A 14,791-nucleotide genomic window follows, 5' to 3' on the forward strand; every position below is an offset into this window, starting at 1 on the left:
TTATTAAATAGAAGTTACCTTACAGCTGTCATGCATTATTTCCTATGACATCATTATTATGATATTTATGTTTTGGATGAGCGCACTGAGGAGCAGCCTCATGAGTCCAGGAAAAAAAATCCCCTTCCCACGGTGCACTAGTTCTCATCTGATCTTTTCACGCCCCCTCTGCCTATAAATATCCAAGCCCACAGTAGGAGCACCAGAGCCGGGGCAGTCTTTGACCCGCGACACGTTACCGGTGCGCACTCCGCGATGACAGCGACCCTGACCCTGATCCTGCTGCCGCTGCTGCTGCTGCTGCTGCTCGGCGGCTCCATCGGAGGAGCGCAGCAGCCCCAGGCTGCTGTAAGACACTACTTCATAGCAACTGTAGAAATCGGATGGGACTATATCTACCTGAGCGATGCTGGTCCAGCGTCCGACCAAAGGTGAGTGACCTCTTTCTTTAGTTTGCTTTAAGCAACCAACTTTTTAAAATAATGATAATAATAATTTTCTTTCAGCTTACATGTCCGTCAAGTTGCTGGTTTTCAGAAGTCTATTAAAACATGTTGCAATAATGATTTTTTTTTTTAGGATGTAAGAAATAAATCATCAAATAAATAAATAATCAAATAACGTTTTCTTATTATTTGACTAGATTTGACTTAGTTCGTGGTTTTGTTGTGTTTTTAGGAGGAGATCCAGTGTTCCTCAAAAATACATCAAGGCAGTTTACAGGGAGTACACAGACGGGACATACACTGTTCCCAAACCAAGACCAGCATGGACAGGTAGGTGGATATATCTTGTATGTATATATCTTAATGTCCCTGCATATTACAATCAAAACGTTCTTATTCATTTTATACCATCTGCCTCTATATTTGTTTTGGTTATGGGGGGTCATATTTTTTAACAAATGTGTGTCTTTTGGTGGCAGGTATTCAAGGTCCGGTGATTGTTGCCAAGGCTGGTGATAGGGTGGTAGTCCACTTCAAAAACCTGGCTTCTCAGCCCTACAGCATCAGCCCTGTGGGGATCACCTACTGGAAACAGTCTGAAGGTAGTGAACTAAATAAAAAGCAGCTGCTGACATCATTTGAACATGAACTTTTTTACTTTCTTTTGTTCACTGCTGCACAAACTGAACATTACACAGCAGCATTCTGCTCCTCTGATTCACGTAATTAACAAGAACCTGACTCAGTTTTTTGAGTCAGCTTTTAATGTGACTTATGTGACGTTTACTACACACTGAGGATGAGACAATGGCAAAAACTCAGCAAGACTACTTAGATTAAGGAGAAATCTGACATTATCTTGAGCTAACAAAGAACAGAAAAGCACAAGAATGATACATTTACTGCAAGAAATAAACTACTTAGTAATAATAATGAATGGTTTTATTAAGATTTTCATGAAACAAAGTGTAAATGGCAGAGGAACCATCAAGACAAAATGCCTAGGCAGTTGCCTCCTCATTCCTCAGAAAATGCACCAGGCAACGGTTTATCATTATCTTGTGTTTGCACATTTTGATCAGTACGTTTGGGCCAAACTGTTTTAACAGCACGTGTTCTCTGCAAAAACACACACAGAAATCTAACACGGTTATTACATCCCATTTTAGTTGCCTATAAACTACACTGGCCAACGGCAGAGGAAGTGATGGAACGTCTGCAATCTAAGGAGCTTTTGAGGGTTTATACCTTTTACAGAAAGCACTGGCAGAACAGATCGAAAGAAGTGGGTTCCTGTAAACGGCTCATATTTTCCTTCCTCGAAGCTGATTCTTAAAATGGAGTTTATCATAATCTGAAAAGCTGCTACTGTCACGTCCAGGAATGAGTCACTATGAAGCCGGTCTAATCACATCAATGTGTAATGTTGAGGGTGAGGGAAAGGTTTTTGGCCCGGGCACTGTATCTCTTAAAAACTGTACTTTCTTTTGTCTGCTTATGCTGCTGTGACGGTGCTTTTCCTGCTTTGACTCACCTGCTGCAGGAATGTGCTGCAGAGTCTGAAGAGTCAGAGGGTGCTTCATGTAGTGTTTTCTTTTTCCTAGGAGCTGGCTATGATGACTCCACGGCAGGTCAGGAGAAGCTGGATGACGCCGTCTCTCCTGGTGGATACTATGAGTATGTGTGGGACATCAACCCTAAAGATGGTCCCACTATTAATGACCCCGATTGCCTCACCTACTCCTACTCATCACAAGTTGACCCAGTCCGAGACATAAACTCAGGACTCATTGGTGCCCTGCTCATCTGCAAATCAAGTCAGTGTTTAAATGGAAAAAGGGCGGCTTTGTTATGATCTTTTAATGTCTGTTTTATCATCGATCACTATTCATCCTGTGAAACTAGTGACTTGAGCCAAATCACTGACATGACCTTTAAACACACCTACAGAAATCCACCATATGTTTATTATGTCTTTGCATTTTTTTATTATTCCAAACTAATAATTGATGAATTGTCTCATGATATGATGCACCCATAAACAGATGCAAGCAAAAACACAGACACAAATTGTTGTTGGAGTCATGTATTTAGAACCAGTAAGAATTTAGTCCATGGCTATGTTTGAAGAAGTCATACACCAATTAGGTAATTACTGACCCCAGAAGAGCTGATTTTTACCAAAAGAATGTGCTCAACAGGACAATAAATTTGTACTAGCGCTGGGTACAGAAGAGTAAATTAAACTGTGCAATGAGTATGTTGAGTCTTGTTGCTGCAGTCTTCTCATTATGTCTTACATTGTCTTATACGTATGATACGTGTGTTCCACCAGGTGCATTCACAGATAACGGCCAGAGGAGAAATCCAGCGTTTGTCCTGCTGTTCACAGTGTTTGACGAGACCAAGAGCTGGTACGGACAAGTGGGAGAGAGAATAAGTCGAGAGAAGTTCAAGAGAAGCAGCAGCAGGAAGGAGTACCACACCATCAATGGATACATCAACTCCACATTACCAGGTAATGAATCAGACTGGCCGTTCTGTGGAGTTTCGGAGTGTGTAGTCATGTTTTAATGTAAAGTGTTGCCAACACTGTGCTCAGTGTATCATAGTCAGTCCTCTATGTGGCTTTTGGCCTAATTCTCTCTCTCCTTCTATCTCTTTCTGTGTGTCTGTGTAGGTTTGACTATGTGTCAAGGTCGTAACCATGTGTTTTGGCATCTGATCGGAATGGGCACCACTCCAGAAATCCACTCCATTAAGTTTCAGGATCACACTCTGCAGGTAGTTTACACCTTTAAATAATATCACAGCTAATAGTATAATAGTAATAAAAGTGCATGAACAAAATATTGTGTATATTATATTTTATAGTAGAGCATAGTATTGCCTGCGTTCAAACTAAGAAATAAAAGCAACTTTTTAGCGAGGTAAGAACTGAGCCTTCTTTTTCTGGTTTTGCACAAACTTGTTATTGAATATCTTATTTCTATTCTGTGTTTTTGTTGTTCATTGTTGTCTGACAATTGGCTCAAAATGAACTCATCAAAACAACAAAAAAACTTTTTGTTTTTGCTAGTTGTCTTCTTCTTTTCTTTCTCAAACTGTCCTGACTAAAATCTAGTACATTGGGTTTGTTTTTTTAGGTGCTGAATCACCGTAAAGTCACCATGGAAGTGACCCCTATGACCTTTATCACAGCAGAAATGAGACCCGCTACTGTAGGCCGCTTCTCTATCAGCTGTCAGATACACGCTCACCGCTATGGTAAGGACAACGAGGCTCTGTGACTTAGATAAAAACTTGTCTTATCTCTGTTTCATTTGAGTTATGACTCTGATTGTTGTTGTGTATTACTGCTCTACCCAGATGGTATGAATGCACTTTTCACGGTGGAGAAATGCCCTGAGCCGGTCACTCTGCCAGGACCCGACCTGCGTAAAGTAAAGCCCAATGATTATGACAGCAGTGAAGAGAACTCTGATGAAGACAAAGGGAATGTTTTCAACATCATAAGCGTGGATCCCAAGAAGCCACAACTTCAAGCGAGATCCAGCAGAGGACAGCAGTTTAAAACCCGGTATCATTACATAGCTGCTGAAGAGGTCACCTGGGACTACGCCCCTCACCTCAAACCGACAGACAGGTAGGACAAGGTGGAGGAAGGAGAGGATAAAGGAGAACAGGAAATAGGATACTGATCACATTTGCTTTGAATGTATTATTTTTTACCCTTTTCCCACAACAGTGAGTTGCAGTCCAGATATTTGCCTGCAGCCCCTCATCACCTGGATTACACATATAAAAAGGTGGTGTATGTGGAATACACAGATGGATCTTTCACTCAGAGGAAAAATCCTGACAAGTCGCTAGTTGGTCCACTTCTGAAAGGAAAAGTTTACGATGAATTCCATGTGAGTGACTAGTTGAAGACAGAAACACAATGACTGTCATCCAAAATACATGTAAACTTATGGAGCATCTGTGCGTCTTTCTACTGCTCACTATTTTATATTCTGTCTCCAGATCACTTTCAGGAACCTTGCCAGTCGCCCCTTTAATATCTACCCCACCAGCCTTACCAAGATTCTTCCACTGAAGAAAACCACAAATGGTAAGTATAAATATGCACATAAACCGTCTGACAAATCTAAATGTTTTCCAAATTTGAGTTTAAAAAACCACAAATCAAGCACTCTCTTTAAAAGGCCTTTTAAAGGCACAAAATGTACAAGGAAAGAAGAGTACATGGGAATGCAGGCTTGTTCAGTAAATGCTTCAAAACTGGTCATCAATTGTGGTGTAAAAGGTTTTTCAGTATACAAATATGTGACTACTTGTTTCCATCGTCATCTCTTTCTCTGCCACTGCAATGCCCCAAAGTCCCTGCATAAAATTTGATCCAATCTCTAATGTAATTAAACAGATGCAGAGCAGGACTTGCGCTCCATGGGAGTTCCCCCCAATGGGACATTTGGCTACATTTGGAAGCTAACAACAGATGACGGGCCCTTGGAGGGAGACCACGAGTGTCTGACCCAGCTGTATCAGAGCACCATCTCACCAGAGAAGGATTTGGCATCGGGGCTGGTGGGCACCCTGCTCATTTGCAAGTATACTGCCATTGACACCAGAGGACGTCTGGTAAGAACAAGCACATACGTACAGTAACGTTTGTAATTGACTATTTTGCACATTTCACAGACGCCGCCAGCAGTGTTTTCTGCACTAATGTAAATGTATGTCTTGTGGTTTTTTTGTTGAATCTATTGCTGTGTGCAGTTGGGACAAGATAAGGAGTGGAGCTTGGTATTTGCTGTTTTTGATGAGAACAAGAGCTGGTATTTCAACGACAACATGCAGAAGTCCAGCCAGCACAACTTGAACACCACAGACCCTGCATTTTACAACTCTAATGTCATTTACAGTGAGTTATGTTTAAAATGACTATGCATTTATTTATTTAAATTCCTGTTTAAGGTTGTTAAGGTGTACTAATTTAATTTGCCTTGTCCTCCAGGTGTGAACGGCATCATGTTCAGCGGGCGCCAGTTTGTCCTGTGTCAAACCGATGTCATTTTTTGGCATGTTGCCAATGTGGGCACCCAGAGCAACTTCTTATCGGTCTACTTCACGGGAAACCCCTTTCAGTACCAAGGCCTTTCCCAATCAGTCCTCACTCTATTCCCCATGACTGGTATGACCGTTCCCATGGAGACCGAGCTGATAGGTAAGTTCAAAGACTCAAGTTTTTACGTTTAATCTGTTAAGGCAACAAAGTGATTGAAAAAAAGACAAACTCGCTGATTACATATTGTTGATGGCTGGAGCCAAATTTTAGGTAACTCTGAGTACAATAATACTAAGACAAGTTAAAGGTGGTCTGTGTAGTTTCTGACCACTAGTAGTGCCATCTAGCAATATGTTATTTTAGAGTTGTTCTATGCATAGGTACACTAATGATAGCACAATAGCCTAGTGTTGGTGGTTGGGTTAACTTAAAAAGCAGTAGTTGTGAGCGTTTTGACGCATTTCATGTCAGTAAATACACTCTAGTCATGTCAATTTTCACTTGTCTCTCAGGTGAGTGGGAGATAAGTGCCTTCGATGGCAGCCGTCAGAGCCGGGGGATGAGCATCCAATACACTGTGCGTCCTTGTGACAATGAAAACGACTCACAAGTCGACCGTGATGGGTTTGAAGATGACATTTCTGACTATATCGATCAGATAGATCTACAGCCAAGAGGAAGTAGACCACAAAATCACACAGTGTTGGTTCGAGTGTGCAAGAAACTCACTGATTCAGTAAATACTTCCAGTCAATCTGCCGGGGAACAGGTAACGTGTCGCCTGAGGAAAGTGGCAGTAAAATCGCTAAGAGGAGGAAACCCCAACATAGTGTCAGAGGAGGACATACCAAGGGATATCTTGGAGGACATAGAGAGAGATGGGACGTGGATTGTGGCTCAGAATGGGACAGAACCTGGAGGAAACACAGGTGATAGAACGAAAAGACAGGCAGCGGAAACCGGCCAAAACAGCTCTGAAGTCTCAGAGGATGCAGGAACTGGAAGTGGGAGTGAAGTGGAAAACGGGACTGACACTAGAGCAGAGCTAATGTCCAAGGAAGGTAATGAAATGGCAAGAGAAAAGAATGGGACAAAGAGGGAACCAGAAGAGAGCAATGAAATCTCACTGAGTAGCAAGGCACCGCTGAACAGGAAGTTCTCGACTGTAGAACCAGTTTATTCTGAAGAAATGGATGAAAACCTATCACAAAACCTTATTCAGTCTGAGCCTGAGCGACTTACAGCAGACACAATGGAGCTGGAATACAACTACACTATTAACAACACAACAAATCTGGATCTCGCTCTAGACTATGATGACTACAGCCAAGAGGTACCATTTTTCTCCCTGTGTCTTGCCTAAGTTAATGAAGTACATACAGATCACGTACAATTCTATATGCTTAATAATAAATACAATAAGTCTGAACACGTTATCCTTTTTTAAAAATCAATTTAAATATTTCTGTTTTAGGTGAACGGCACATCAGATGATTTTGGCACAATTAACATAAACCCACGCTCTGGAGAGACCAGATATCGGACCTACTACATTGCTGCAGAGGAGATCACCTGGGATTACGGCATCAGAAAACCACATCAGCTCATCAAGCCCACGTAGGAACCATATTTTTATCCAGGGTGTTAATATAGTTAAGACAGTTAAGATAGTGTTAAAACAGCTGTTTTGACTCATCCTCCTCTAGAGAGATGCGCCGTGGGTTGAGGAAGTTCCTGCCTGAATATAAGAAGGTGGTGTTTCGAGCCTACACAGGGGAAGACTTTCAGCGTCCTGTAAACAGAGGAGAGACTGAAGAACACCTGGGGATCCTAGGACCTTTCATCAGAGCCGAGATTAATGATCTACTTACTGTGAGTGACACAGTATAGTAAAGTAATGTGCTATTAATTAAATAGAAAATGTAATAATGTAATGATTCCATCTGTTTCATCTGTTGTTTTCATTTCTCTTATTCAAGGTGATCTTTAAGAACAAGGCATCCAGGCCTTACTCGTTTCACCTTCAGGGAGTCTATGACCGCAGCCAGGCAGCTGGTATAACCCAAACCCAGGCCTCCTCTGCTCCACCAGGGGCTCCAGGAGACCCTGTTCCTCCTGGAGAGGCACGGACCTATACCTGGAAGATAGCTAAGAACCAAGGACCAAAAAAAGATGAACTTGACTGCAAGGCTGGAGCTTACTATTCTACTGTGGACAAGGTTTGTACAGGTCTTCACCTGTATACAGCATGGACAAGTGCAGTCCATCTGTGTACGGGTTTTAAATTTATTTTAATGAACACGAAAGGACATTAAATGTCTATCACAAAAACAATTCACAAATAATGCCTGAAAATCTCAACTATATTTAAACGATGATGAGAACACATTTCTTTATTTATATGTGCAGGAGAAAGACCTTCACTCGGGTCTCATTGGTCCACTAGTGATTTGTAAGCCTGGTATCCTCCAGACTTATCAAAACAGGGTGTCGAACATGCAGGAATTTGCCCTGCTCTTCCACACTTTTGATGAAACCAAGAGCTGGTACCTGGAGGAGAATATGCAGCGGCACTGTGCTCCACCCTGTCAGATCAACACCGAAGACCCCTGGTACCACGAAAGCAATAAGTTTGCAGGTGCAGATAAGAGGACTAAGTGCTGATATAGTGTTTCTGCATGAATGTTTATTGCAGTGGTCTTTATGTCATGCTATGTTTTATCCCATAGCAATAAATGGTTATGTGGCGGAGACGCTTCCTGGATTATTGGTCACCCAGCACCAGCTAGTCAGGTGGCATCTGCTAAATGTGGGAAGGAACAGCGAGTACCATGCTGTACACTTCCACGGTTCACCTTTCACAATTCAAACTAAACAGGAACACCGTATGGGAGTCTACAACCTCTACCCTGGTAAATATACACGTTCCCCATATCTAAGAAAAAGAATGTGAACCTTTTGAAATTTCATGGTTTTCTGCATTAATTTGTCATAAAATGTGTTCTGATCTTCTTCTAAGTCTAATAGTCTTAACATATATTATGAGCCTAATATAACAACATTAAATAAAGTCTGATGTCTTTATTGGTTTTTATGGTTGTTCTCAATAAAGAACTTTTATATTATTTTAGGCTCCTCATGTTTGTTAATACTCCTGACATAGATGAAGATCAGATAATGTTTTTTGAGAAATTAATTGTATTACTTATATTATTATAAAAGCATTATTAGATTACTTAATATTGATAGTAAGTATTGTTTTGCTATGTCACCCAGGTGTGTTTGGCACGGTGGAGATGCGACCCCCCACGGTGGGCACATGGCTGGTGGAGTGCACCATAGGAGACTATCAGCTTGCTGGCATGAGGGCTAAACTACTGGTATACAGTCCACGTAAGTACACATGTCACATGTCAGTGAATGAATCCTAGTGACTTTTGTGCTTATTATATATTTATTGAAATTTGTTGATTTTCTTGTATTGACTTACAGGGTGTGTTTTTCCTTTGGGGATGAAATCAGGAAGGATTGAGGATTCCCAGATCACAGCATCAGATTACATAGGTAAAACTGTGTTTTTAAATTTGTTGTCTAACAGGTTAAATACATCATGAAGACTGTTAATACTTATCAGTAATGGCAAAGAGGCCAAGCGTTCACCACAAATATCCAGTGCGCTGAAAATGAAAATGAAAATGCCCCAGTGATGTACTTTCATTTTAGGAAGCTTTATGAAATCTAAAGTCCTGGATATTGGAAAATGCCTGCACTGAGTTGGATTATAGTTGTGTTTACACATGTGTTTCCAGATAACTGGGAGCCCAGGCTGGCAAGGCTGGACCTGTCTGGTCATATCAATGCCTGGATGGGCAGAAACAAGATGTCATGGATACAGGTTAGACATACATACAGCCTTTTCCTACAGTGTGTGTTCCCCACAATGCCTAATGAAAGGCCAGAATTACATCAGTATCTATCAGTAGCTATATTATCTGACCAATGAAAAGTCCAATAATTTAAATTGTGTGTTCTTAGGTTGACCTCCAGCAGCCCACGCTGCTGCATGGCGTGCAGACACAGGGAGTCAGATCAAAGCTAAGGGACAACTACATCATATACTTCACCGTCTCCTACAGTCTGGACCAGGATACTTGGACCACTTACAAAGGAAACAGCACCAGGCAGAGCATGGTATTGAATATGTATTTGGGGTAGGATCATGGTTGCCATGTGTGGGCAATGAAATGCTGATTCTTCAGGAAATAGCTTTACAATAAATTCTCAGCATTGCAGAAGCTGGACCTGGAACCAGCGATGGAACATACAATTCCTGTATCACCACATGAACGGGCCATGTGACATAATTTTACTGAGGCTCTAGACAGCAGATATGCATTCTGTACTGTCTTCTGCGTGTATATATCATACTGTTTTTCTACATGATGCTATTGCAACACTGACATTTTCATTTGAGGTTAATTATGTATCTCTCCACATTATTTATCTATCTAACTATCTAATGTATACTCTATGTGAAATTGAGACTGTAAAATATGACACATTATTAATATTTGCATTATCAAAATGCCTGCCTGTTCCCGTTTACACTTACATTTAGTCATTTGTGAGACGTTTTCATCCAAAGTGACTTACTTTACATGTGAAGTACAAAACTAACATAATATCTAATTTAGAGAGAAAAACATAAAAGCGTTAAAGGAAGAAATGCTTCTGTTTGCTTGCTTGGTGAAATTTTTTCCTGTGTTGGGAAACGTTGCATCAAAACTTGCATAAAGTCAAAAGGAAACTTACAGTTGAAAAACATGCGTTGGCATTTTCCAGATTGTTTTTGAAAGCTGATTTTTTTTGTGCGTTTGCAAGTTCAACAAAAGGCAGCCATCGGTTCATCATTACGAGTTGCTGCAGAAGAAAAGTGACTCAGTGATGAGCTTTAATATGAACTGTATGAACTAGACAAAGTTAAGGATAAAAGACTACAATGCTGCTGGCATCATGCATGCTAAACAATTTGTGTGGCTTTGTTTTAGAAATTTAATGGCAACATGGACAGCTCCAGAGTGAAGGAGAACCTCTTCGTTCCGCCCTTCGTGGCTCGTTACGTCAGGATTCACCCGTTAAACTTTGTGAAAAGTCCTGCTCTCCGACTGGAGCTGCTGGGCTGCGACCTCAACAGTGAGTCGACCAGCGTTACAATAAATGATCACAGTGTTTAATTGTTATTTCACGGAGATGCTGAGAATCTTTGTGTGTCTGTGCGTGTATATGTCATCAGGTTGCTCACATCCTCTCGGGCTCCAGACGAGAAAGATTCCTGATAGCAGCATTAGTGCGTCCTCGTTTTACTCGTCCATTGTGCACACCTGGAGCCCCAGCCTCGCCCGCCTCCATCAGAAAGGCAGCGTCAACGCTTGGAGGTCAAAGGTTAACATACACAAATGAATATATTCACAAATATAACACACTTTTCTCTGTGTTTTGTCCTATTGTTCCTCCTCTCCTGTCATTTTATTAATTTAAGGATATTTATTTATCCTTGAACGCCAGCTGCAGTCAACACCTAGTTTTTTCATTATCATCAGTTTAAACAGGACAAACCCGCATGTTGTGTTCCAGGATACAGGATATAACAGGACAACCGTGATGTAGTTTTCCTTGTTTATCAAAAATGTGGAGATTTGATTCTTAGATAGCCTTTTAAATTTATTTAAGGAAAGTGGTGGAGTCATTTTTCATTGTTTCAACTTTTCCTGTGGTCAAACTAACTTTTCCTTATCAGTCAAAACAAAGCTGTTGTTTTTTTTTTTTTTTAGAAGGATGGATAAAATAATTCAAATGGATATGTGCATTTTAATTATGTGGAGCCACATGCTGAAAAAACATGCCAGGAATATTTTCTAATTTATGTTTCCTAGTCATCTCAGAGTAATGTGGGAGAGGAAGTGGAGTAGTGTTCCCTTTGGCTACATCTACATCTGTTTTTCCTTTATTTTATCTAATGCTACCTCATCCAGAACCTGTACTTATTTAATTTCATTTAATGCGTTACACACAAGACTTTATATTCCCACTCATTATTTTGTAGCCTAGCAAGTCTAGTTTTTGTTTTGTGAGTTGCTTTGTTTGTTGCTTTTGTGGGACCTGAACGTTTTGTTTTTTTTCTATGCTCCACTCCCTGCAGAACAACAACCCCCACGAGTGGCTGCAGGTTGACTTGGGGAATGTCAAACGCATCACAGGGGTCATAACCCAAGGAGCACGATCTCTGTTCACCCAAATGATGGTGACAGAGTTCTCAGTTACCATCAGTCATGATGGACAGTCATGGAGCAGTGTGTTAGAAGAGAGCTCCCAAAGAGAGAAGGTAACACAAATAAAAAAATAAATGATGCTTTCAAAAATAGTCCTGCATAAAATATTTATTTACTACTTTTCTCTTGGCTTTTTCAGATTTTTACAGGAAATGAAGATCCAGACGAGGAAGCTTTCACAAATTTTGATCCTCCACTGTTCGGACAATACCTCCGTATCCACCCGCGGGGTTGGATCAACGACATCGCCCTGCGCCTGGAGGTCCTCGGCTGTGACACTCAGTCCACACTTTGAGGCACGCCAACGTACAAACTTGAGTCATTCAGCAGCAGCGTGGGTGTGGTGCACAATTGTTTTCTTGTAGAGTTTGACAAGTGATGGGAAATGTTAAACTTTTCTACAGCACCTCCAAAGTGTATGAAGCTATTTCTTCTGCAGCTGCAACTTTGTTTACAGTTTCTTTTCTTTTTTTTTACCTTTGTGGCACTGGATGCTCTTTACTGTTAAAAAAAAACATGCTGTCCAAAAATACTGATTTTGTTTTTTTCATATCATACTTAATTGTTTAAAGTTAAACATAGCTGAGCTACACAGTATTTGCTTTACCTTTACAGCACCCAGCTGCTCCTCAGACAAGCTTACATATGAATGTAAGCTTGTCTACTGAAAATATTTTAGACTCTGAAGGATGTATACAGTTTGAGTGGTCATTGAATATCACTGGAAAAGTTTGTATTATTGTATTATTATTATTTTATATGATGTGTTTTGTCCTATTTTTGTTTATAAATATAATTCTATAATTACAATTCATCACAGTTTCAATGGCATTTATTCCAAATATAACACTTCTTTGCTATTATGTGTGCTGTACTTTCAGAACCCAAAATCTAATTCAGGTGAATATTTGAACAATAACAAATGTAAATTAAGCATTTGCTGATGCCCCACTTTGTCCTTTTTTCCCCAAACACATTTTATTTCTTTAGTCCAAAATGTTCCATAATCTTGTCTTATCCATCTCCACCAGACCTCTATGGCAGAAACAATGACTCCTTCAGCTCCAACAATGTTCTGTTAAAAGTTCAAATAGTCAGACATGTTAAACTGAGGAAAAACAAGGAAGAAGTAATGAAGGGGTGAAACCGTAAGATCAACAAGGTGTGCGCATACTTTGGCCCTCCTGTTTAAGGCCTAAAAACATGTTTTGGATCTAACCAACCTTTATCGACCTTATTAATCAGCTGAGGAAGTTTCCAGGCTGGGAGCATGTTTGGTTTGGAGGGTTGTCGTACTGTTGGCAGAGACGTGGCAGTAGCACACCATGTCACACTTTATCTCTCTGAAAACAATAACACGGGCTGTAATCTCAACAGAAAGCACCTGTGTTCAGCCCCAGCTGAATAATGCTTAATACACATGATCTGACCCAAATAAAACTGATGTGAGCGGCCTGCTGCTGAGGCATGTTCATCTATTAGCTGCTGGATTTGTGTTTGCAACAGCGGAGACGTCACTTTATTATTTATTAAGTTCATGACCAGTAAACCGTGGCTTTAGGAAGCTCATCTCCACCAGCAATCACTAGTTAATAGCTGGCACCTGGTTACCCTCAGACAGGTGTGTCTCTTTCAGCTCAGTTCAGGTCGTTTTGTTGCCCTGATGTACTCAGTGCTGATTAAGAGGTGGGTTCAGCCCCCTTGTCCAGATGAGAGGAGCCAAACTACAGACTGTGGAGTTGCACGGTACCTTAAGCCTCTTGTGCTTTTACTGTACTGATGTAATTGATTATATCAATTGGTAATTGATGCAGTGATGGGGGTTCCTTTCTAAGTTATGACCTGCCCCTGCTCAGGCCCTGTTTGCCAGGTAGCTTTTCATCTTTCAGACTTGAGACTTAAAATTAGCTTTAGACCATTAAGCCAAAATTGTGCACGCAGTTGTTTTTGTCAGACGTAAGTTCCCTGTCAAAGAGCCACAGTTGATGCATACGTTTTTTTTTTTTACTCTACTGAAAGTATCAAAAGGCCATGGTTGCCTAAAAGGAGGGAAATGAATTCAAAGACTTGTGATATTCTGTGAAGGTTTTGTGGTCAACATGCAATCAACCACGAAGGTCCCTTATACAAAAGTATGCTTCAACTTCTTCTTTTTCTTCCGTTTGCGAAAGGTCAATGGCACAAAAGGGCCGCTGCCAGGGAAGACAAAGTTTCATTGTTACAATTCTGTGCAAATTTCTGAAGAATATTTCTTCACAACACCTGTCAGTTGCTTATATTTGCAGTTTTTAAAAGCCAATTCCCAATAATATGTGATTTGAGCTGTTTTAACTTGTATTTCACATATGTATGACACATGAGCATGTCTCAGCTGTTCTGGTCTCTGAGAAGCAATTGTCACACTTCCATTTGTCACAGTTTGCTCGTGTGCAGCAACAGCACAAAGAGCTCCATAAGAACTGATCGTTCAGAGAAGCTTGGTTCTCATAAAGCAGCAGGAAGGAAAATGGTGACACAACAGAAGAAATGACCACGGTTTTATCACCCTCTCTTACATCACTTCCTACCAGGGTCTGTAGGCCCCTGAGAACCCAGAGGCCCCCGGCGATAAGATAAAACACACAAACAAAAGTTTATCTACCCTTTTTGTCTTCTTCTTATTTTTGTCCTTTAAGTTACATTTACAATGTTTGTGTGTGTTTCTCTGTGTGTACTGTACAACAGCAGTTTACACTGTAACGTCAATACTTTAAAATCATCACCTTAACCTTCATCATTATATTGATAAGGCGTATGTTTATAATAATCATCAGTTATTGCTCAGCAGGGTGTGTGCGTTCCTGTATGCTACTTACAAGTTTCCATTGTGACAACACGGTTCAACCTGGAAAACTCCTGATTAAAAATAAAATTTCACAATCACAGGAAACGTAAATACGTGTCAT

At 40.6% G+C, this 14,791-nt stretch overlaps 1 protein-coding gene across 1 annotated transcript; it reads left to right on the forward strand.

The window, feature by feature from the left end:
• Positions 1–213: 213 nt before the first annotated feature.
• f8 (coagulation factor VIII, procoagulant component) lies at positions 214–12,615 on the forward strand. The gene is made up of 27 exons (XM_026358030.1): positions 214–431; positions 679–776; positions 926–1,048; positions 2,051–2,263; positions 2,782–2,964; positions 3,127–3,230; positions 3,593–3,713; positions 3,816–4,092; positions 4,195–4,360; positions 4,473–4,560; positions 4,873–5,090; positions 5,229–5,373; positions 5,467–5,676; positions 6,030–6,850; positions 6,992–7,134; positions 7,224–7,389; positions 7,497–7,736; positions 7,927–8,155; positions 8,247–8,429; positions 8,794–8,910; positions 9,010–9,081; positions 9,327–9,412; positions 9,553–9,708; positions 10,566–10,710; positions 10,811–10,959; positions 11,717–11,899; positions 11,986–12,615. The coding sequence occupies exons 1-27, from the start codon at positions 256–258 to the stop codon at positions 12,139–12,141; spliced, it is 4,968 nt and encodes a 1,655-aa protein (XP_026213815.1). The 5' UTR covers positions 214–255; the 3' UTR covers positions 12,142–12,615.
• The last annotated feature ends 2,176 nt before the right edge of the window (positions 12,616–14,791 follow it).

The sequence above is a fragment of the Anabas testudineus genome, chromosome 10 (genome assembly GCF_900324465.2).
Source record: "Anabas testudineus chromosome 10, fAnaTes1.2, whole genome shotgun sequence".
NCBI classification, from domain to species: Eukaryota; Metazoa; Chordata; class Actinopteri; order Anabantiformes; family Anabantidae; genus Anabas; species Anabas testudineus.